Source organism: Crinia signifera, chromosome 12 (genome assembly GCF_055691185.1).
Source record: "Crinia signifera chromosome 12, ASM5569118v1, whole genome shotgun sequence".
In the NCBI taxonomy this organism is placed as follows: domain Eukaryota; kingdom Metazoa; phylum Chordata; class Amphibia; order Anura; family Myobatrachidae; genus Crinia; species Crinia signifera.
In genome coordinates, this window is record NC_139228.1 from 40689115 (window position 1) to 40713197 (window position 24083).

Below are 24083 nucleotides of genomic sequence, written 5' to 3' on the forward strand. Positions count from 1 at the left end.
CATAAAAATGGTGGAGGCGTACGCCTCCACCATGGTGGGAGCTGCCCCCTGCATTCGATGGTCGTCGACCATCGAAGGCAGGTCCGCACGCCCCAGCAGCTCCCGCAAGCTGAGACCACACGGACAATCGTCCGTGTGCTAGCTTGTATGGGGGCTGAGAGCTGACATCCGGCGACGTCAGCTTTCTGCCCCCATGAGTTGCGTCATACCCTCATTACCATGCATACGCCCCGCGTTTGCATGGGAACGCCCATGAAACGCGGGGCGTACACATAGGGAAATGAGGGTCTGAAGCCCCTCACGCCCCTATACGCCCCCTTTGCGGCGGACGAAATACGTCTGCGGCGAAGGGGGCTGCACATGCGCAGATTGACCTCTGCGCATGTGCAGAATAAAAACATCGGCGGTACGGCCGCACGCGGGCCGTACCGTCCGAACCAGAATAAGGGCCCATGTTAGTTGTTGACTTTTATTTCCTTGGTACTTGTGTATTATCACGACGCCCGATTTAATCTAAATCACATACGATTTAGCTGCAGATTTTCATGCTATTCCATCCTTGCACTAAGTCAGCCCGAAGCGTGGCGAGCGGACACGGTACCCGTCCTCCTGACCTGTTCATTCCCCCACTATCCCTGTCGGCATGGAATTGATTAAAGAGCGTGGCAAGCCCCGCGAGGGGATGCTGAATACTTGTAATCCATGTGCGCTCGCCACGCTTTATAAAATCAACGCCACGCCGACGTGGATAGTAGGGATATGAACAGGTCGGGAGGACGTGTCCCCTCGCCACGCTTCGGGCTAACTTGGATATTGGGGGTGTGCAAGGATGGAATAGCATGCAAATCGGCAGAAAATCACAGAGAAAAAAAAAATTGGGCGCTGTGATAATACACAAGTACCATTTCCTTTTTCTTATGATGTCACAGTGAGCGGTGGGTGTTGAAGAAAACCTGGGGTTGCCATCTTTAATATGGGAAAAGGCTTTGTTTTGCCCTTTTGTTTGTATATATGGTCCTGAATAAGCTTATTTGTTGGTATGTCTTGATCCCAACTTACATAATCATACCTTGTAGTTGTGATTGTGTGCACTGATCCATAGTAGTACCCAGGTATCATTGACATATTTAAACATTGGCAATTTCCCCAGATTTAGAATATATTTTAAAAGCGTGATTAAATTATAATCACCACATTAGCATTTTAGTAGGGTAATTATTCAAATTGTCCCTAAACCTCCTATCCTCCAGTTTTTGCGCATATTCTGTTCTTCAAATACTTTTCTTCCAGAGCAGAAGGTATCATCTGTACTTTGGCAGCTTGTCGAACCTGAACATAAACTATGCCATCTACAAAAAGGCAGTCTTTAACTTGATAATACAATGATTGACACGTCACAATAAAAATCTCTATTACTGGTTCAAGCATCAATCTTTGGAGTACTCCACTGGCAACCGCTCAATCTTATGAATAGATATAGCAATAGGGACCCCCAATGTGTGGCTTGGGGGCTTAACCATGTGTTGGCAAATATATGTAATAAAAAGTTTTCTGAATCCCACTACCATTCAGTTTTTAAATCTGGTTACTGATGTTCATTGTGCTGGGGGAATTGTTTTTTTTTTTCTTCCTCTGTATTACCCCTCCTTTTCTTGCACTCGATATAACTGAACCGAATGAGCGTCTACCAGTATGTATTCATCAACCAATATTGGATTCGTTTAACCAACTGAAATCCCAAGTTTAGTCTTCAAAATTTCAAAGAGTTTTAAAAGGGTTTATTTAAGATTTAGATTACACTAACATGGTTCCATATTGATTAACGTATTCATCCAGTCACAAATATAAATTTATAAACAAATGTCATTATCCTTCCCCATGATTCTTTATCCAAGCCGCATGGAATCTTAAATTGCTAGATCAAATATTCTTCAATTCCCTCAGTAGCGTTTCAATTCATATTACCCTCCTGGTTTAGTCCAGACAGTCTCAGCATCCTACAATCAAAATATTTACGATGTTCCATCAGAAACTAGCGGTATATATTTTTGTGGAACATTAATGGCACCTAATAAATGAACGCACTCGCTAATTAAGACTTGAAGACCTATATGACACAAGAGGCATTGCTAGCATTTAGTGGCCTGGTCCACGTATGTTTATTGATGTAATAAAATACAGTTAGTGTTAGATCCAACCACAAAGAGCCAAAAAAGATAAATGGAGAAAAACATTTTGCACATACAAATCACACTGAGCAGATACTTTAAGTAACTACTACAACCTCTGAAAGATAAAAAAGAACCCCTTAAGGTTCTAAAAAGTCTTACAAATCGAACTTTAGGTGAAATAAAAAAATAAAAAGGAGAGGATGTTGACAGCGGAGAAAGTGCTTAAAATCAAATACCAAGCAAACTGGATGTATCATACAATTCTGCTAGCAATACATGGTTTTCTGAAGTTACTACAAGTGGGCAGCAGACTACAGATTTCATATACAATTGGCATGGATTCTTACAACTACAAGCAAGGAATTTACTTTCAGCCTTCTAAACGTGAAGGTTCCCTTTCTAAAAGGAAAATTACGTAATGATTTTTGAGCTGACCAGATAATAACCCTCTTCAAACCATGTGGCGAATAGTCTTTTAATTCTCTACCTTTACGTTGCACTAACGAGTCTATATAACTTGTTTAACAATGGTATACATCAGGCCTTAACATGATCAGAGACAATAAGAACTAAAAAAGGAATCCAACACAAAAAGATATTTTTAGAAACTAAAATTTATATTGCGCGAAGAACTGCTGGTATTTTTTGTTTTCTTAAGAAAATATATATTGTGCGACTGACTACAATGCACCGCTGCTAAAGCGTTCTTTCTTGTGCATAAGACAGGAGATGTAAGGACGACATTTAATAACAGAAAGAAGCTAACATTCTGCTGGAATAACAAGGAAAAAATAGATAAATTTAGACTTAAAGAATATTCTGTGACCATTTCTTTTAAGCATGAACAAAAACAAACAGAAGGTGCATATTAAAACTTGAGTTGATATACATTTGTATGAAGAATATGTATCTGAATGGATAAAACAGGAAGAGATTTGTACTATTAAAAAAGAAAAATAATAAAAACCAAAATGTGGAGCGGATTGGAGAGCAGGGGTGGAATCGAAAATGGTGCTAACTGAAGTTGTGCGGTCTTGTAGACAGGCTGCTAATATAAGGTCTAGAAAATATAAATACACTGCTTTGGGTGGAGAAGGTTCACAAGTGTCCAGAAGTAGAACAAATGAATCAGTTAGCTTGATCGAGGGCCTTCAATAATTCCTCTCCCTGTAATAGGTTCCTGTTTCCTTGTATTGGAGCATTCACTTCGCAGTCATAACCGGTTAGCTGAGGAAGCCCAGAGCCATCCAATGACTGTCCAAGCAATCGACTGGCCATATCTACAAGCAAAACACACAAAAATTAAAAAACAGACATAGCTTCAATATAACATGTTAAAAGTTTACATTTTAAATCTAAATGGCTAAATATATATTATATATACCGTATTTGCCGGCGTATAAGACGACCCCCCAACATTTCCACTCAAAATATAGAGTTTGTTATATAAGTGCACCCGGCGTATAAGACGACCCTCCCACTTGGAGGCATGTTTTTCAGGGGAAAAAAGTATACGCCAGCAAATACAGTACATAGACATACAGTACAGCAATTTCCTGAAATCTCTCTGCAGAAAGTCTGGAAGCCCGCAAGGATTTCACGAGAATATGTTATTTGATTACTTCACCTAATCAAAGTACACTTTCCTCTGTATGTATTTGGTGAAACAATGCACTCCAGAACAACTGGTTCCGGTTGATAGTTCTACAGTGGCTAGATAGGAAGTCAATGGGGGGGGGGGGGGAGATATTCATTTGCCTATTCAATGCTGCAGTTTCCAACAACATTGAAGGCTTTCAGATTCAGCTTTTTTTAAAAGTTGAATCTGAACTGTCGGAAACAGTCGCCAATTGTCGAGTTCACGGCCGATTCCGACCAAAAAACATGGCCGTTACGACACTCGTAGCGGTTAGTCGCAGTTGGAACGGGTCGAAAACAGCCGTTAATCCATCTGTAGGATTTGTCCTGACAGTCGGATTAAGGATTGAATATCCCCCAATAGGTCTACCCCAAAAGGTAGTCCTGCAATAGGCCAACAGGTCAGCGTGAAAAAGGAATACGCTTGACAAAGTCATCATGAGTTATTCATGATTTTTGTTTATACCTGCTTGTTCTTACTCCATCCATGTTGGCATAGAGAGATATAATAGTGTGACGTGCAGAGCGAGGCACCAAGCCCGAAGCAAGGCCACCGCAAGCGTTACACTAATTTGTCCACATTGACACCAAAAACTCAGGTCTACCTTTCCATGTGTCTACCTCTCCTCCCCAGCCCATTGCTGTGGTAAATAGATGCTGTGCCATGCACACAGCGTCTATTCCAGAGACCGAGGGGCTGTGGTCCATTCCCTCACAGCAGCGAAAACGGGGGTTGTTGGGAGTATAGGCCATGCCCCCAAAATTTTGGGTGTGTGCGCATGGTCCTTTTTCCCATAGGGATAGCCATGGATGCGAATGATGACCATAGATGGTTTTATCTATGGATGGTCATCCATTTTCTTTGACTAATTAGCCCGTGGGGGAAAATATGGAAGACAGAATGGAAATCGTCCATTACCTGTGGACAATAAGAGGATTGTTCTCTGCTCTGCTCCAGTTGGCTTTTCCAGGTCTGCCCCTTTTACACGTTTCCACAAAGAGTTTGGCCCTGGGTCAACATTCGTTTGGAATAGTGCTCCCTAATAAAAAAAAAAAAAAAGATGAATCATTATTAATGCAATTTTAGAAATAAGTGCAACACAAAAATAATATGCTCTAGAAGTACACAAGAGAGGCATCTAGTCAATCACATAAAAAAATTATATAACCTTATGGTTAAAGAGCATGTTTAAGACGGCACTCAGAGTAACATTGATAGAAGGAGGGGTGCAGGGTCCTTAGAAAATGATTTAGATAGCACTTACCCTAACCTCCAAGAAGGAAAGGAATAGACCAGCACTCACGTTTTGTTGAAGAAAAGAATTGTATTGGCAGTTACAACATAATGTACAAGCAGGCTGACCCAACAGCCGTTTCAACTGGATACCTTTCCAGTTTTCATCAGGGGTCCCTGATGAAAACTGGAAAGGTATCCAGTTGAAACGGCTGTTGGGTCAGCCTGCTTGTACATTATGTTGTAACTGCCAATACAATTCTTTTCTTCAACAAAACGTGAGTGCTGGTCTATTCCTTTCCTTCTTGGAGGTTAGGGTAAGTGCTATCTTAACCTTATGGTTAGGGAGGAGCCAGCCATGCATATAAATTTGGGTTCCAAAAGGATAGGGGGAGACCAAAGACTATTGTCAGGAAGCATTATATATAGGACGTCCATTGGGGGGGGTTTAATAATTTAGACGCTATGAATAATGAGAACCAGATACAGTTTATTAAAGCTAGCTATACACTAAACAATAATTGTTCCAATTAAGTGTATAGACAGCCATTATCATTTAGTGTATATACACATCAGCAATGCTGAGAATGGCAGGAAAAAAAAAATGGTAGTTATAACTTGATTGTCTTGATCATTCTGCTGATTACATTCAAGACCATAAATCAGGGGTGGGGAACCTTCTGAGGTCTGAGGGCCATTTTCAAGGAGGCATAATGCCTTGGGGGCCATTTAAAAAACAACAACTTACAAATCATCCTGCGGCAGCCGCCCCACGCTCCGGCGGCTGCCGCAGGTTACGAGTCGCCGGTCTGTGTGGTCAGGCGGCTGTGCAGGGAGTCTCATACAGGCGAAATCTCGCGAGAGGTCGGTAGCTCTCGCGAGATTTCGCCTGTATGAGACTTGTACGACCGTCGGGAGGGTGGGCGGGCTGCACAGACCGGCTCCTGGGGGCCATATACGGCCCGCAGGCAGGAGGTTCCCCACTGCTGCCATAAATGGTACAGTGTATAGAAGAACTACTCAATTATTCACAGCCCATTGTTCCCGCTGATCAGACTGTCTGCTTATTTGTTTAGTGTATGGCCAGCATTACACAGATTTTCTTTTAATATTATAAAGCGCAACCTAAAAAGACACTCCCACAATCACAGGAAAGTCAGACTTAAAAAGTTTACTGTGGAGAATGATATTAGGTCTTTTCTATTTTACAACCTTGGGAGCCCACTAATGTAATGGATGTGTATACCAAGCATTTCACTACAGCATAAGCGCCACTTGCAGGCTTAAAGCAGGAACTACAGTACATGGCAGCCTTACCTTGTGCGGAGCAGGGCATTATATTAGTATCTTTGTATGGGTTGGGATCATTTGATCTATTGCATTATGGTCGAAAGTCATTAGGTCGAATCATTAGGTCGACATGCTAAAAGGTCGACATGACTCTAGGTCGACATGGGAAAAGGTCGACATGATTCTAGGTCGAAAGGTCATTAGTTCGACAAGGTCATTAGTTCGACAAGGTCATTAGTTCGACATTGTCTATGTCGACATTCACAAGGTCGACATGGGGTTTTTCACTGTTTTTTTACCTGAATGTCAACACAGTCGACATGGACACAGTTTAAAGTGCACTGCATCCCCTCGCATCGCTCGCTGCGCTCGCTATGCGTCGGGCACGGTGCCTCGCTACGCTCGGCACACTATTTTATTCTCCCACCACGCCCTAGTGGATGGTAGGGCATGAAATACCGCCTGTCGGCACATGTTGGCTCAAAAAACAGTGAAAAATTCCATGTCGACCTTGTGAATGTCGACATAGACAATGTCGAACTAATGACCTTGTCGAACTAATGACCTGTCGAACTAATGACCTTTCGAACTAGAATCATGTCGACCTTTTCCCATGTCGACCTAGAGTCATGTCGACCTTTTAGCATGTCGACCTAATGGATTCGACCTAATGACTGTCGACCATAATGCAGTAGACCAAATGACCGCATCCCCTTTGTATATCCCGATGAAAAGACCATAGCGGTCTTAAAAAGGTTACATTTACATGCTTATTAAATGTTACATTTATATTACGCTGAAGTCGTCTGAGGATAGCGGCGTGTTAGTTCTTCAAGCTGCAGCCCGCTGCGCTGACAAGCACTGACTGTTAGCTCTTCCCGCCGGCTAAACCCCCCTCCAGCTCTTCCCGCCGGCTAAACCCCCCTCCACAGACAGCAGGGCAATGAGCATGTAATAGCCAGTCAGCAACAAGCATGAAACCCCTTTGGCAACGAGCATGTTGTTAAGCAGCACTTGTGTCCCGTAATGTGTAACAGGCATTATGGTGTCTGGTATAATATGAAATAGGCATTACAGTGCCGACAGAATATGTAATGGACAGAACAAAGTATTTTTTTTCGGTTTGTAATATAAATGTGGGTACTTGTTTCCTAGCACGGCACCAGCAATTTTTTTTCTCAAGCATCGGGACCTAAAAAATCGCGTCGATCGCATCGCATGCAACCAAATTGCATGCGATGGACGCAATTTTCACATTGGGCCCAATGTAAAAAGCCCCCGAAACCCCAATTTTATTTGCATACCCCCTCATGGGTGAAATGCCCCTCCCATTGTTAACGCCACCCCACGATGAACGCCAACCCAAATCGTGGCGAGCGCAGCGGTACGCGTCCTCCGACCTTTTCATACCCCCCCCCACTATCCACGTCGGCGTGGAGTTGATCTTATAAAGTGTGGCGAGCGCAGCGAGCCCGAAGCATAGCGAGCCCCGCGAGGGGAAGCGCATAACTTCACAGGTATACTCGTCCACTCGCCACGCTTCGGGCTCGGTGCGCTCGCCACACTTTATAAAATCAATTCCACGCGGATAGTGGGGGTATGAAAAGGTTGGAGGACGCGTACCGCGGCCTCGCTGCGCTCGCCACGCTTCGGGTTGCCGTCAATAGTGGGGTGGCGTTAACAATGGGGGGACATTTCACATACTTAAAACCCATGACGGTGCATATACAATCAAAAATTGGGCCCATTGGCCCATTTCCCATTGTTCCCTATGTAAAATCGCATTTTATCGCAATTTTATCATTGAAAGCTAAATTAATATTGAGCCCTATGTAAAATCGCGTTGGTCGCATCGCATGCCATTATAATGGCATGCGATGGACGCGATCAACAAGATTTTCTCATTGCCGGCAATAAAGCCACTTAATTGACAGAAAGTCGCGTCCATCGCATACCTTAACTTAAGGTATGCGATCTACCACGACGGGCGCCGTGCTAGGAAACAAGTACCTAAATTTCTAATGTAAAATGTGCCCTCCCAAAACTTACCATTCCCACCGCCTGAAACAGAGGGCCATCACTTTCGATTTTACGTTTTCTCTGGACATTATGTAATGCAATCATTTTAGGATTTAGTTCCTCATCCAGGACTGTAAGTCTGTAAAAAAGAAAACCCACATTGGTCAACATGTAAACAGCTTAATGCAGTTACCAGTGTGCTTGAATTACCTGGAAATAATGTTCTACACAGCTAGAGTCAGTTTTGCACAAGAGCCAACCCCTGTATCTAGTATTTTGCCATGTGTGTCAGGTTGTTATTCCACAGCTATTCCCGGTTCTGCTGCTAAGTTTATATTTGCAGAGGATCATTTCACAACGCAAATTAAGTCATAGAACAGGCAGAGACTAGCATACAGAGGTGTAAGCAGGGCCATAGAGGATGTAACCAGAGATCACATATGTACCTATCTGTTGGCATGGGTATCATCTATATACAGTACCTCAGACAGACACTGGTGGTAGTAACCATTCCTATTAGTAACAGGACTGGGAGGCTATGCAGTTTCATTGGGTATGAATCATTGCTCAGACAGTAACTAAACTAGGTAGACACCACAAGGTTGACATGACTGAAGATCGACAGGGTCATTAGGTCAACATGTGCACTGAAACATAGAACCGCGTCCCCTAGCATTGCTTGCTACGCTAGGCACACTATTTTATTCTCCCACCATGCCCTAGTGCACAGGTCTTCATCCTGTGGCCCTCCAGATGTTTTGGAACTACATTTCCCAGCATGCCCTGACAGTTTTGGCCTGCTCTTATAGGAAAAAATGTGGCAATGCATGTTGGAACATGTAGTTTCACAACATCTGGAGGGCCATAGGTTGAAGACCCATGCCCTAGTGGATGGTAGGCCATGAAATACCGCCTGTCGGCACACGTCGGTTCAAAAAAAAAAAAAAAGTAAAACTCCAAGCTGACCTTTTCACTTTTGACCTTCCCCATGTCGACCTAGTGACCGTATCCTGTTTCATTGTATTAATGGTAAAGAGCCCAGAATAGTCCATTGCATCTTCAGCAAACCAACCATTATGCCAAATACCGGAGTTGCCAGTACAGACCTAGACGGAATTCCCTTAACTCTGCCACAACAGCAGGCTGCTAAGTTACATTGCTAAGACGCCAAAGGCTCAACTACTTCAGAAGCTGAATAAAACTTCCAGGTTTCCAACATGTTGAAATTGCGTGACATGTTATGTAAATGAAGAATGTCTTTAGTTACATTATCTCAAATACTGCACAGGTGACTTTGGCTTTTTAACCTTTTATAAAGCACAATCCCATGTGATATTTCGTCGGCAATCCTCTTGATTTAATATGATGATTAAAGAAGCAGTTCAACAACACGAATTACCTTTTACTTAATGGAGCAGGTATACTTGGAGTTCCGGGACGGGACCTGTCCTTTTCTACTGTTTTATCGATCCTTACAGGAGAACTTGTGCGGCTACGGTTCCCATTATACGGGGAGGCTGGGGCACTCGGAATCTCTTTCACCCCTCGTGCGGGTGACTGGACAATGATGGTTTTGGGGTCGCTCATTGCTTCAGTAGTGATTGGCTTTAAGTCAGCAGTGGAGGCTGCGGTGGACGGCTGGAACAAATTCGTCATAATTCCTAGGGGCTGCACGGATTCACCCTCTAAGGCAGAAAGCTGGTCGAAGCTTCTCAGCTGAAAGTCATCATCCATTGGGATGTATGGAGCCAACATTTCCAAATCCAAATCAGTTTCCTGTAGTAGAAACACATTCTTCAGCACAATGCCTCGACTAAGGGTAATTATGTAACATTTCATGTTTAGCTAAACCAGATAAAACATTTCCTATACTCAAATATAGGGTTACATCGAAAATATTTTTAAGAGTTTTCAAAGAGCTACCACAGAGAGGACAATAATGTCAGAACAGAAGTATTTTGCCAATGCAGATGCTACAGCTCAGTGGCTGAAAGTGCCACCCAATCATGTGAGCTTGTGGCACAGATAATCAGAACACAGCATGAACATAGGACAATACTCCAGCTACACGGCCAGTGTAATCAATACCTGTGTAGAGAATGGAGTCTTTGCTTCTGTGTCTATAGCAAAAAGTTTCTCTACCAGGTCCATCTTGAACTCTCCGGAAAATTCACCATCCACTTCAAAACAATATTCAGCAGGGGTACTGGGCTGCAGAAATAAGACAAGAATAGCTGCTTAATAAAACTAATGGCACGGTAATGGTTCATTCACTTTATAGAATGTGAGAAAACATTTCATAAGGTCCCCAATTATAACCCACAATTGGGCAAAGAAAAGAGGGTTAGATGTATGAAGAAGTCATAAGGGAGAAGTGAGCCAGATGAGAAGTGGTCCAAGGCAACCAATCAGCACTGAAGGACCATCTACTATTTGCATAATATAAAATGATACAGAGCAGCTGATTGGTTGCCATGGGCCACTTATCCTCTGGCTCACTTCTCTCCTCCCTTGTTGCTGCTTCATGCATCTACCCCAGAAAATTGCAAAAATTGATGTGGTTTATACAAATGACTTTTTTTTAAAGAATACTAACCAACATTAAGGAGTTTTTAAGTTACACTTCATAATCTAACAAACCTATTGATTGAACCACAATTAAAGCAACGCTACTATAATTTTTTGGGGAATGTGTTGATATTGTCCGTCATAACCACTTGATAGCATAGTGTGTTATGTGTTGGCGCCATTTCTGCTTTTGGTTGTGAAATCTCAATGCTCTACAAAATTGAATGGGCACTTAAGTACGCCAGTATTTCTGCTAAAGGGCCCAATTCAGCCCTGTCCTTACCTCTGTAGAGTTCTGGCTGCTGCTATGCGATGGGCTGGAAGACTTGGAGAGTTGGGGAATGGTAAATGCCAATGACAGCTGTTCTGGTCTTGTTTCCATCTTTACTACCACCTCTCTATTGAGAGCTGGGTCTGCATCGCTGCGTAGAGGCTTTGGCTTCTCCGCAGCTGGGACCGGTGACACCAGCATGCTTTCTACGGGCTTAGTGGTTGGATGCAGCATTACATCATTGTACAATGGGACACTGTCAAACTGCTGCTCAGAATCTGAGAAAAAGGAGGTTTTAAAATAAATTAAATATAATACATAAATAAAGCATGAATCCAGAAAGATCTTATAATATTAAAAAAGGTTTACCGCTAGAACTGAAGTCCAATGTAATGATCTCATCTCCAGCATCTGGGGCAAGAACAGTGAGCGAATGAGGTTCTCCTTTCAGTTCATCATACAGGCTGTCAGCAGAGACATTCTCTTCATCCAGTTTAGTGAAGATTGGAGGCATTTTCATTTCGGAAGACTCAGCGGGTACAGGAGTGGGCTCTGTCTGGCCGAGGGACAAGATCAGCTCTTTCTCAACGATGCCACTAATGAATAAAAAAAAAAAAAAGAATACAACAAAAGACCATCATTAAATCGCTATCGAGGCATATGCACATGTGGATTAAATAGGTCAAACCAAGAATATTCCAAGCTGCAGCTCAACAAAGACTTGTATTCACATGCAGTGTTTAAACGGCTCATTGGTTTAATTAAAATAACAATGGCCTCTCATAATGAAGGTATTGTTCTCTGACCAATAGCAGTAGAACCCCTGGGAGCAGGGCCAGAGGATTCTTAGCATTTCAGCTTTGCAAGGTTATGTAGGATCGGTGTGATACAGGAAATGTGCTGATGGGAAGCACTTACCTCAGAACATAGTTAACGCACACAATGCACTGTGGCTGCGAGTTCTTGGTGTTGTATATAACAGTGGCTTGTGTTTCCACCCAGACATAGCCGCCTTGTTTGGCCAGCATTCTGTACTGCCCTGTTGTCACCTGTCCCTTTGTGAACACTAAGGAAATAGAACCCAAATTAACAAAATCTCTTGGTTCATTTAAAAGAAAAAAATACAGATACATACTATTTTTAATAAAAAAAAAAAAAAAAAAAAATTGCCCACCCTATGCTTTCCTGAAGTGGCTGTACAGTGATGCAACTGGTTGTTACCAGTAGGATCCAATGATTTCTGCATGCCTAACTGCTGTTGTTTAAGGCCCAGTGTAGTAGTTCTCACATCTATATACATAGACTAGGTTTCCTAAAGGGGCCTACATATGGGCGATTTCAGGGCATTAACTAAGCATTCTCACCAGACCTACATCGCTCCGTGTGTAGGAGTCATAGCGATACGTGGCCCAACTATCGCCTGGAGATGCTAAATAAGTCTACTTAAATCGCCAGTCAGTGTTCTCAATGGCCCTGACACAGTGCTGACATATTGCTGTGCAGCGCTGTGTGCCGAGGGATCTACATTGCACAGCAGTGTTACCCTGCGTGCAAGCCCCTTAACAGATTGACAAATAGGCCTTCTATACACACTGCAATGAGGCCCTGAGGAGTTTGTACACATAAATAACACAGCATACATCAGACCATTAAGATAAGCTGGTGTTGTAACAGTGGGTACTAGGTACAAACAACAAGTTAGAACAGGATCAGGGGGGGGGGGGGGGGGGGCTGCTTTGTAGGCAGAAAACTAGTGTATGAAGGGAGTGTTCCCTTTATTTTATTATTGGGATTTGACGGAAGGATTGTACACAAGCTTCGATTTGCTTTAGATTCTATGTTCGATTTGATTTTCCATTATATTTGGCATTAGATCTTTCCATTTGATATTGATTTCATAGTGAACACATTCGATTTACTAGATTGTATGCAATATAGTCTTGCCTGCCTGTCTATTTTTCTAATTGATATAGACAAAAGGGGAGCGCGCATCGCCTCTGAACCACGTACTCGGGTGGCATATTAATGCAGCAGCATCACACAACAGCTTCTGTACCGCCCATATCAGACTATTACACCCCACACACTACGTCCAGGAGCCGCTCAGGTTGTACTTGGTGCTGTGAGCAGCCTATGTGCCGGTACAGAGCAGTAACCCCGGCATTACAGTCTGATATACAGCAGCTGCAGGGGACTCGTCACAGCACTCCGGTAACGTCATAACATCAGGGGCACTCTGCACTGAGCTGGCGTTCTGACACCTCAGATATCCGTGTATTTGAACACTCTTCCCAGCACTTACTGTTATGGTGCGCTTTGGTCAGGTGGTCAGAGTCCAAGGCGTGATAATACTCATACACTGATCGTCCAAGCAGCTCCTCTGGCTCATAGCCCGCTAATTCTGTCACCCTAGAGAAAAAATAAACAGATTTGTTTCTGGACATTCTTTTGCCTAGCACAGTAGAGTAAATAAAGAAAAAGTAAAAGGCATATTTATAATGGGCACCCTGCATACCGCCCCCAGAATACACTTATACATGGCTGGCAAGCAGGCCCCTCTCCTCCTTGGGGGTGCCATGTTCTCAGTGACATCTTCAGGAAGAGGATGCCAAACTGTAAAAGCAAAGACACCGTCCCTGTGCTACAGCTTTTGCTGTCCTGTGAGCGTGTGCCATCTTCGGAAATATCACTGGGAAGATGGTGCTGCCTAGGAAAGAGGACCTGCATGCTGGCACATGGCAAGATTCAGAGGGGCCAATGGGAGCCCACTGCACACAGGCCACCTCCTGATGAGAATTCTCAAGGCATTCCATTAGTAGGAAAAGAAAAAAAAAACACTAGGGACCAGGTATAGTTTTACATATAATATAATATACTCAGTGGCCAATAGGTGGCAGTGATGTACCAGGGTAGAGGACGATAACTGCAATAACCTACATTTTGTTGCGTACCTTTCATCACAGTATGAGAACTTCATGTCGAGGCTGTGGCGACTGAGGAAGGTTTTACTGTCCAATGGAAACTCAATATTAGACGGGTGCGGGATAGGCTCGCATATCAGCACCATGCAAGTCATAGGAGGCTTTTTGTATCCGCAGTGGCTCTGCTTATTGCAGGAATCATACACACGCATGTGCCCTGTGCAGTGAAGAACCTGAGAACAGAACATCATCATTCAGGTCTCCCAGAACAGAAGAATACAGAGGTGTTCATACACATTTAAAAATAGCAACTTCCTGTATGAAGGCGATGGATACACTTCAGTACTAACCAACCAACCAGAGACACAGACACATACACACACACACACACACACAACCCAACATCTCTGAAAAGATGAGGCTAGCACTGTAGTAAGTAGGGCCAGCTTTACTGTACACGCACATCACTTTGGCAGAAAAGCATTTTTTTTTTGTCCCTAATAATAATTATTAATAATAATAATAATAATAAAGTCACTCCGGAGACCATGGTTAATAAATAACAGAGTAAGGCTCCTGTGAGGACACTGGTCACATTTTTCCTTACCTTCCATGTGGCAGACTTTACATTCACTGTCCTGCCTCGACTAGTCAGCGTGCACTTCATCCGTAGGAAGAAGCTTCTCTCTGTGATTGGCTCCTTACCCTTTTTTGCTGGTCCTGTAAGGAGGTGGTAAGAGGAATGGGTTAATATGAATGACAAATATTTAATAAGGACAATTTCACATATTTACAACAATGAGGCTTGCCAACGCAGATAAACAGCACCCCACGGGCAGTCTGATCTGCAAAGTGATATAATCTTTTCCTCAGATTAAACACACACACAGACACACACACTTACACCAAATGAACAAAAGCTGTAGTCAAAGAACTTTTTTTTCACAGAACAGGCATTTTAAGCTTTAGAAATAATATCAGAAAGTCAGAAACAAAGAACAAAAACTAAATATTCTGAAAACCACGGTTTTTGGATATATGGATACTCAACCTGTATATATGAGTAATGGCGGCAGCAAGTCACTAAAAGATATAAACGATACAGGTACACACCATTTCTATAGGTCAGCATCTCCCTCAGTTCCTCATGATCACAAGGGTGGGTGAAGTCAAACACACTGTGCCCAGTAAGTTCAAACTGTCAAATAAAACAAGAACAATTTAGCAAGTGAGCCAAATGTAAACTTGTCCAATAATTCCTTCACTAGATTTGGCCCTGAATTTTCACCAGTGGAATTTATCCACAGGAGCTCCTAGCTCTAATCCTACCACAAATGACAAATGAAAATTTATCCATAATCATCACAGCCGTGTTTGTAGTCCACTCCCCCCAAACACAGGATTTTTTTTAACCTTCCTTAAATTTTTTTTTTTTTTTTTTTTTTTAAGAGTCCATAGGGGGCACCGGGTATAGACTGAAGAGATCAGAGTGAGCACCAGAAAGATTTTTTCAGCTATACCCCCACCCCCAGGCAGGCAGTTAGTTCAGCAATCCCACGGCAGGAGCAAAGAGAAGGAAAACTGGCCCGCACAGATGCATAATCAACTGAATAGAGGGTGGCCTAGGGCATCGCCTGTAGAGTAGCTGAGAAGAAATTAAAACTGTGCATCATGATCTGGGTCCTGGGCAAAAATAGTCGCACAGGTTCTGCAAGTGTACAGCTCAGGAGCCCTCCGCCCCCCGGGAGCTTTGCTTTGGGAAGACATGATAAACGCAATCCAAGCAGAACCATTAACACAAAACGAGTATCAGCATAGTCTACCAAAAGGGGAGTACAAAGACTGACGAGCACACCCAGATAAAAATATTGTGTGGACCCCAAGACAAGCTGTAGCTGCATTCAGCGGCAGCCTGGTCAAATTACAAAGTGACCACCACCAGTGTTCTCCACGCCGGCGGTTATAAGCCGCTATGATGCGACTCTCAAGCAAAATAATTGGGGGAACCACTGGCACCAAACAAACTGGCTGCCCAGTGGCTGGGTGCGGAGTATAGCAGAGAGGGAGACTGTAGGGGAAATTAGCCTATTTGGCTAGAGCCTAGAAGCCAAGACTTCTGTTGGTGGTGGCCACATGACTTAAAAAGGCTTGTAAATGCCCATACACCATACGACTAGCTATCCAATCTGGCTGGTTAGAATGAACGTATGGATTTTTTTTGTATAAACTTTACTACCTGCACAAGCGTTTTATTGATGACCATTTCCTGAGCTTGAATAGGCACAATGCTCTTTGCTTAGCAGTATTACATGGTGCGTCGCATGGGCATTAGCCTTGGGTGCCCTGAAACTTTATTCAGGCACTGAAACTATCCCTGGAAAGAAGAGTTATCGCCTACCTGTGTAAGTCCCATGCACTTGTTGACGTTCTCCGATAGGTAAATCATATCTCCTTCCTCGGTCAGTACTAAAACAAATCCTTCCAATGCCTTCAGATAAAAGCAATTCAGCTGCTTCTCCGTTTCAGACTCCCCATCCAAGTCGCCTAAAATAAATAAGTAAATATCACTTGTGACCAAGAACCATATGTCAATTTTAAAAGGAGGATCATAGTAATAGCAGAACATTGATTATGGTTATTTGGAATTGCTATAAACCAGTTATTCTCAACCCTGCTCATCAAGTACGCCCGAAAAATCCACGTTTTCCGGGCCACCCGGCAGGTGGAATAAAAAAAATATATATATATAAAAAAAAAAGTACAAAAATTGGGGCACCGCAACCCGATGAATTACGCACAGACCACAGGAACTTTCTCTTGGAAGCCTGTAGCACGTGGGGTCACCGCAAGATCCTCCCAGACACCAGGTCCCATGTGCAGGCTCCAGCTGGCTCCCTGCTGATCTAGAGTCAGCTTGGTTAGTGGGGCAGTCGTATAGAGTTGGGCCTTCCCCATGTAGCTGCAGGCAGCGTTTGCAGCAGGTGGAAGTCGCAGCTGACACTGGTGTGATCGCGACACCCCTGCCAATGATGATGCTGCCCTGTCTACTTATGGACGGGGGTTACCAGACATTTGTACACCTGGCTCATTTATCTCCCAGTGGCCTTATATCTAGTGTGCCAGTCTGAGGACCATAAACATGCTGACACCAGCATCCTGTGGGGGAGAGATCAGGAATGTCTGTTCTGAGACAGTACCACCTTCCCTCTATTTTGGGACTCCCTTCAAACCCCCCCCCCTCCTTTCTGTACCCCAAATGCTGGAAAGACATTCATTTGGAGGAATCACATTTGTTTATAATCCATTTGACACTTTGTAAGAAAAATAACTTTCCTTATGGTCACAGCCTTCTGGTCCAGCTAGAACAGTCGTCACTTTTTTGAGCCCCAGGACAATTTCCCTACTTTCCCATGCTTATTTGGCAGAAGTCGTGCAACCTCATAGTGAGTAGGCGAACCGGCATTCCTAATTTGATCCTGCATTCTTAGGTGCACGCATGAGAAATGATTGTGTTTCATACACTCGCTTTTGCAAACTCACACATAACTGAACCAACCCCATGGATATTATTTAACAGGGAATAAAAAGTTGTTTACTACTGTCTTTCTCTTTACGTCAACTGGGAGTTAAACAGTAAGTTCCTCAATGTCAAGAGAACACAGCTGAAACCCTCGGCTTTAGAAGCTGCTTTGCTGTTGTGTAGATTAAGTAGTTTCTAAATCTGTGCAGCTAAACCTGTAAAAACACCAACATCATGGAAGCTGGTGCTGGGCTGAATCCAGCATCTATTATGATGCTGCTTAAGAGTAATAGCCAAAGTGCTTAATGTCCGAGCCCTAGAACCTTGCCATCACTGGAGAAACTAGCCGTTCTGCTAGGAGCATCCCTTAGATGCATAGCCAGCACTCAGAGAATGGAATCCCAGCACAGAACACGCAAACTGTCCGGTGTCTCCTCACACTTACCAGCATCGAGCAGTCTTCTAACGCGCAGGTAACTGATGGCGAGTCTCATTATGGAGGCTTTATCCAGGTGCGAGCTGACATTGTGAGGCAATGGTAGCTGGTGGGATAGTTCATAAAAGACCTCAGACTCCTTACTTCTCCGAGATCTTGCCGCATCTCTGGATTTCTCCTTCCGACGCTCTGAACTGATCCTGCAATTAGATTTTATACATTGAGCCAAGAAGACAGAATGTGATGCAATTTACTCTGCATTTAATGGTGCTCATACACGCTCCGATCCCGGCGGTGCGATGTGTGCGCTCCCGCGGCATCTCATAGTACAAAAAGTATGTGCTGCACATACTTTTTGTACTGGCTTTTCATCGCATGCACAAGGCATGCAATGCGATACGATGGATGCTATTTTAGCCCAGAACGCACGCCGGGATCGGAGCGTGTATGGGCACCTTAACACAAAGCCATACAAGCCGGCTCTGGGTAGAAATGTACTAAGAGGCGGTAACTACCATAATACAATATTACTGTTGTAGAACTGAGTGTTCCGTATGCACTCCTACAATTCCCATATCGTTGCAGGACTTGTTTTTTGTATTTGTCAATGGAATCACCATTTTTATGGATAAATAAAATGAATGCAAAACAATCCACAGTGCTTTTTTTTTTTTCTCTCTCTCCTTTCAGTCTTAATAAAAATTTGAATCTGGCCAAAGTACAGTTCTGCACAGTATGTTTTAGCCTATTTGTTTTACATGCAAGATCGTTCTAGGGAACTTTGCACTTTCTACAATACAATGAAAGTAGAGGGGGGTATCCGTTGTTACAATGCCAGCATTTTACATTCTGGTTGTAGACCGTAAGGAGCAGCACATCACTGTACAAAAACACACCTTTCCCAAATAGAGTTTATGGTTTGTGACTTCAGACAACAAAGAAAATGAATCATGATCTCCGGAATCTAATATAAACAAATTTGCAGTTGACAGGATATTACCTTCCCAGTCCAATACCCGGCTGAGGAGCATCCCACATCTTTATGATCCGCTCCTGATGTGAACACAGCAGAGATGGCAGCCATTTAAAACGGTGAGTATACACAGAATCTGCCAGCCCCCCCCCCCCCCATATGAAACTGCCAACCTACACAGTACAATTGCCAAACTGTTACCGGTCGCCTGTGCATCTTAAGAAGCACCTACTTCCTAAACAGTGGAATCTCATGCGGAGAGGTGGAAACTAAATAGGTCCATCCTATTCTCTGCAATGTGTGATACGTAGTAATATACAAGGTGTGGCTATTAAACAAGACTGTACTTGTAAAAACAGACTGAGTGAATTATAAGGGAATGGAGGCAATGCTGACTTTGGACTATGCCAGAATGGTTCTGCAAGTTTCAGCCCTCTCGCACAGACTGTTTACTTTCGCACAGCGTTCAAATAAATTTTGCTTTGTCCATGCGTCTTTGTCCAAAAGTAGAGCAATACATGAACTTAAAAAACGTATAGGTTAAATGTACAATAATGCCCACCAAGTCTTTTAATATTTAACCAAGACATAAGCTGGATACACATTCTAAGATTTTTGCAAATTGTCTAGCATGCACACACTAAGTCGACAAAAAATGCACGTTCCCGCAGGTCATTTTGTTCTGGCACTCAAGGGAGTTCAAAGGAAATAGTTAATGATATAATTTATGGAGCATATCATCTAATATGTACCCAGCATCGTAAGGATGATCCCAGAAGGCCTTGCACATCAAAACCAATGAAAATTTGGAAAAAAAAATATTTGAAAAATTGTTCGGACTGACTGTTGACTCCGCGTACAAATGATAGCAGAAATGGTAAACATTAACAAAACCGTTTAAAGCAAGTTTTGCACCAAGATTTTAACAAGATCCTAAGTTTGTGCTTTTAAGGCTCCAAAAAGAAAAAAAGGCAAATTTGTACCGATTTTGGGGGATCTGCATTTGTTAGATTAAGTTACCACCTGCAATGAACAATTGATCTTCAAGTATGATCCCGAGATAAAATGCCAGTCCATGCATCTGAAAACACCATCACTAAGAATGAAGAAATCAAGTCAAAGCCAATTCAAAGCCATGTTCTTGTTTTTATACCAAGGGTGTTCCTTTGGCAGACTGCACCAGAAGGAGCACCAGTGAATCCTCAGTACAACAACAATTTAAAAAAAAAAAAAAAAAAAAAAAAAAAAAAAAAAAAATTTACAGTAAAGAATCAAAAAGAGGCAAGAGTTGTGGAAAAATGGTTTCGTTCTCTATCAGGACAATACACTAGCCCACACAGCTCTCTGAGCAGCTTATGGCCAATAAAAGCTTTTTACAGTGCTAGAACAATCTCAATGCTCACAAGACCTAGTACTGTACCATGTGACTTCTTGTTTTCCCCTAAAGTCAAAGCTGTACTCAAGGGAATCAGGTTTGCATTAGTTAATGGAGGTAATGAAGAAAATGGCTTTGTCCAATGTAAAATAAGAAAACAGCAGCGTGGAGATGCAGAAGTACAGTACATAAAAAGGGGAACAGAGTACTTAAATAACGAGACAAATGTATGTTTAACTACAGTATATTAATAGTCAAAGCTTAAGGCCCCCATACACTTGTCCAATTTGGGCCCGATTTCCCCCAATTCCGACAGACCGGGCCCATATCGGATGTGTCTGACATGCGAGCCAATGCGCGGTTCGTGGGAATTGGATCGGACCTGGAGATCATACATGATCTGTGTCGGACCCACTCCAGATGGCAGAAAGTGGGGATCACGTGCAGAAGGGCTGCATGTAATGTATCCCAGGGGAGAAGTCGCGTAAAATTGTGGGAACCTTAAAATATAATATGATACAATTCAGGTGAATGAGTGTCATGGATTACCTTGTTACAATGGCACCTGTCAAGTGGAGGACAGTCTGTTCTTGAAGTTGGAAATACAGGCAAGTATAAAAAAAAAAGATCAAGTTTGTGATGCTATATTAAGACTGGATGAGAGCATCAGATAGCAGGTCTTGTGTAAAATAAGTAAAGGAACGGTTGCATCAAAGGGAAGAAAAGGTATTTATTTAATGGTTATATGTGCCAGAAATATATCGCTTTGTGGTAAGGGACCCAAAATGCCATTTCTCAGATTTAGAGGCTATTCTATGTGTGCAGATATTCCCGACAGTCGGAAATAAGAAAAATTACCACACACCTGTTCAATGTGTCCAGTTTCGGCTTCATTGTCAGTCATGCAGAGTGTAATTTTTATATAAAAAAAAAAATGTGCAGGGTCTAAAACTGCAGCTAAAAATGAATTCTGTGGCTGTTTTTGCAGATTCCTGGGTTCTCCCACTGTTGGAACAATTAAATAGGTACTCATCTTATCTGCACACATTTAAAACCCCCTATAAACACTATCTGCTATGAATCGGTCTCAACATTTTATCCCCTTCCACTGGTCATAAAATAAAAGGGACCCCTTACCCAGAACAGAAGCCAAGACTCAAACTGACCAACTCGCACCTTCTCGCCGCCCTCTTCCATCAGCAGCTTTCTAGTATTAAGACATGAACTCTTCTACAATGAAATGTACAATAATAAATACTGCCTAATTTAAAAACAGTGGCAATATAAATGACAAAACAAAAAACAGGGGAATAGAGGGTATACAGCCATTGGGTCGACAGGGTTGGAAGTTCGACACAAACATTAGGACGAAATGAGAGGGGGGTGCAGGGAGAATAGAATAGTGTGTCAAGTGTAGAGAGGCACCGCGCCCACAGCATGGTGAGCGCAGAGGGCCGTGCAAGGAGATGCAGTACACTTAGACATTGTCCATGTCGACATTCAGGACTAAATCATGAAAAACTCATGTTGACCTTGCCAGTGTTGACCTTTAGTGGTCAACCCAATGCATGTCAACCCAATATTGGTCCACCTAATGACCCATACCAGACTAGAGTCTGACAGACCATTAACTAAAAGCTACGCATATGGTAAAATAAAAAAAAAAGCTCAAACGCATTAGTGTTCCTGTATTAATAAAATGTAAGAGAGAGGTTTGGAACACTTGGGATGTGTGAATAGAGGCTGTGTGCAAGGGTAACTTGCTGGGCACAAGCCGGAACTTTACTTTCAAGTCTTACTGCACCATGAGCAGAACACTGACAGGACGGAGCACAATGTAAGGGAATGCAGAGCGTGGTACCGTCACACATGGGAAGTGTCAGGGATATGGGATCTTAGGAGGAAGATTTAAATCCATTCCTCCAACTCTGGTTCCATCAAGCCATATATACATAGCATAGCTATAGACATTACTGCAGGTGTCACGTTATTTCACTACACCGGTCTGATATTGTGCAACATTTATATTGTCCACACTGTTACAGAAACTACTTAATAACTTTGTTTGAATCTCTCAAGCGCTTCCTAACTTTCTATTTACCCAATAATACTACTACCTGTGCAGAGGGAGAAAACCAATCCAGATTGCATACACTAGTAAATACAAGGAAAAAAGAAGGGTCACATATACTCTACCACCTAGATGGTAGAGGATATAAAGAGGCGCTTGGAGAGATGAGTATGTATTTGCAGAGCTGCTCACACCTGGGGTGGTAAGGCCCCTGTATAGCTGGAGCTAGAAAAGGAGAAAAGTTGGGTGGTGGAGCGCTAACAATTAAAAAAAATGTATAAAGGTGACCAATTGGGTATTACATTTAGTCAACATTTTAATATAACATATCACATAGGAAAAATAAAATCACAATATATACTGTGCAAAAGAAACAATGTTCATAAAAAAGACAATAGTCACCCCTATATGGAAGACCTGGATGTGGAATTGAATGATATAAAAAGTCTCACTTGTTCCTGGTATCGCTCTCTTAATTTTGGAAGATGTTACTGGATTGGCGGGTGTCCATAAACCTGACTTGTAGCCTGATGTTGTAAACTCCCGTCATGAGGAAAGGTGGTACACGTCTCACGGAATGGAGGCCTTCAAGAGTTCAGCAGGTGGTGGTGTCCCTTTATTTGTGAGTCCAGTTGATATATTCAAATTGGAGAGCTGGTCCAAGTAAGGATAAAAATTTGTATTCCACAGGGGTCCAGTAGGGTGTGTAAGCTAACGCGTTTCGTCATCCACAGATTACTTTATCAAAGGCATGCACAGTATATATTGTGATTTTATGGTTTCTATGTGATATGTTATATTAAAATGTTGACTAAATGTAATACCCAATTGGTCACATTATACATTATTTAAATTAATGGCGCTCCACCACCCAACTTTTCACCAGTAAATACAACTATACGCTATTTCCTCCTGTTTAATGATTTGGTTTCCAGAACATACAAAGGCCACAAGCACACGTATGGAGATTTGGTAAATTACTTAATAGTTGGTACAACCTAAACCACTAAAACAAAAACAAAAATATTTCAAGCAGGGGTGTACCAACAAACAAGGGATACTGGGCAGTTAAGATACCCCCTAAAAACCAGCAGCACCCAGTATATAAACATCATGATGATCAATGTAAGCTTTTGCCTTCACCAATGCACAAAATCCTATCACAAATTAAATAATTGGAACCGCTTTTCTTTTAAAATGTGTCAGCGAGTAATAACTACACCTTTGCTCTAGCAAGGAAATATGGAAAACATGTATTGTCGGTAGGTCTCAAGGACAGGATTTGAAACAGACTTCAACTGAACACCAATTGAATATGCAGGTCCATGAGAAAACAGATCAGAGAAGCCTATACTTAGAGCCTATATTTAAAAAAAACCCCTCTTTTTATGCTCGCTTCGAGGCTGCAGCTCACAATGCTAACGATATGCTGGTATCGATAACAGCGCTATGGGCGGCACACTAGTGGAGCGCACCGGAGTGGTTAACTCATTCATCATTTCGAAGGGATCATCATTCTGTGTGCGACACCATCGTTAACAAAATTATAGTGCAAAAAAAATCTGCCTTTTTCACAGTGTGTACAGCAGCAATTTA

General features: G+C 42.6%; 1 protein-coding gene across 1 annotated transcript in view; it reads right to left on the bottom strand.

The window, feature by feature from the left end:
• Positions 1-2130: 2130 nt before the first annotated feature.
• Positions 2131-24083, bottom strand: part of HIF1A (hypoxia inducible factor 1 subunit alpha) — a 46171-nt gene continuing 24218 nt past the window's right edge. The window contains exons 2-15 of the mRNA XM_083167322.1: positions 18078-18268; positions 16511-16656; positions 15226-15310; positions 14720-14832; positions 14143-14345; positions 13494-13600; positions 12110-12257; positions 11561-11787; positions 11204-11469; positions 10441-10563; positions 9752-10128; positions 8383-8491; positions 4729-4849; positions 2131-3451 (exon numbers count right to left, since the gene is read on the bottom strand). Of these exons, the coding sequence (XP_083023448.1) occupies positions 3300-3451; positions 4729-4849; positions 8383-8491; positions 9752-10128; positions 10441-10563; positions 11204-11469; positions 11561-11787; positions 12110-12257; positions 13494-13600; positions 14143-14345; positions 14720-14832; positions 15226-15310; positions 16511-16656; positions 18078-18268 (2368 nt within the window). The 3' untranslated portion in view covers positions 2131-3299. The remainder of the gene's footprint in view (positions 3452-4728; positions 4850-8382; positions 8492-9751; positions 10129-10440; positions 10564-11203; positions 11470-11560; positions 11788-12109; positions 12258-13493; positions 13601-14142; positions 14346-14719; positions 14833-15225; positions 15311-16510; positions 16657-18077; positions 18269-24083) is intronic.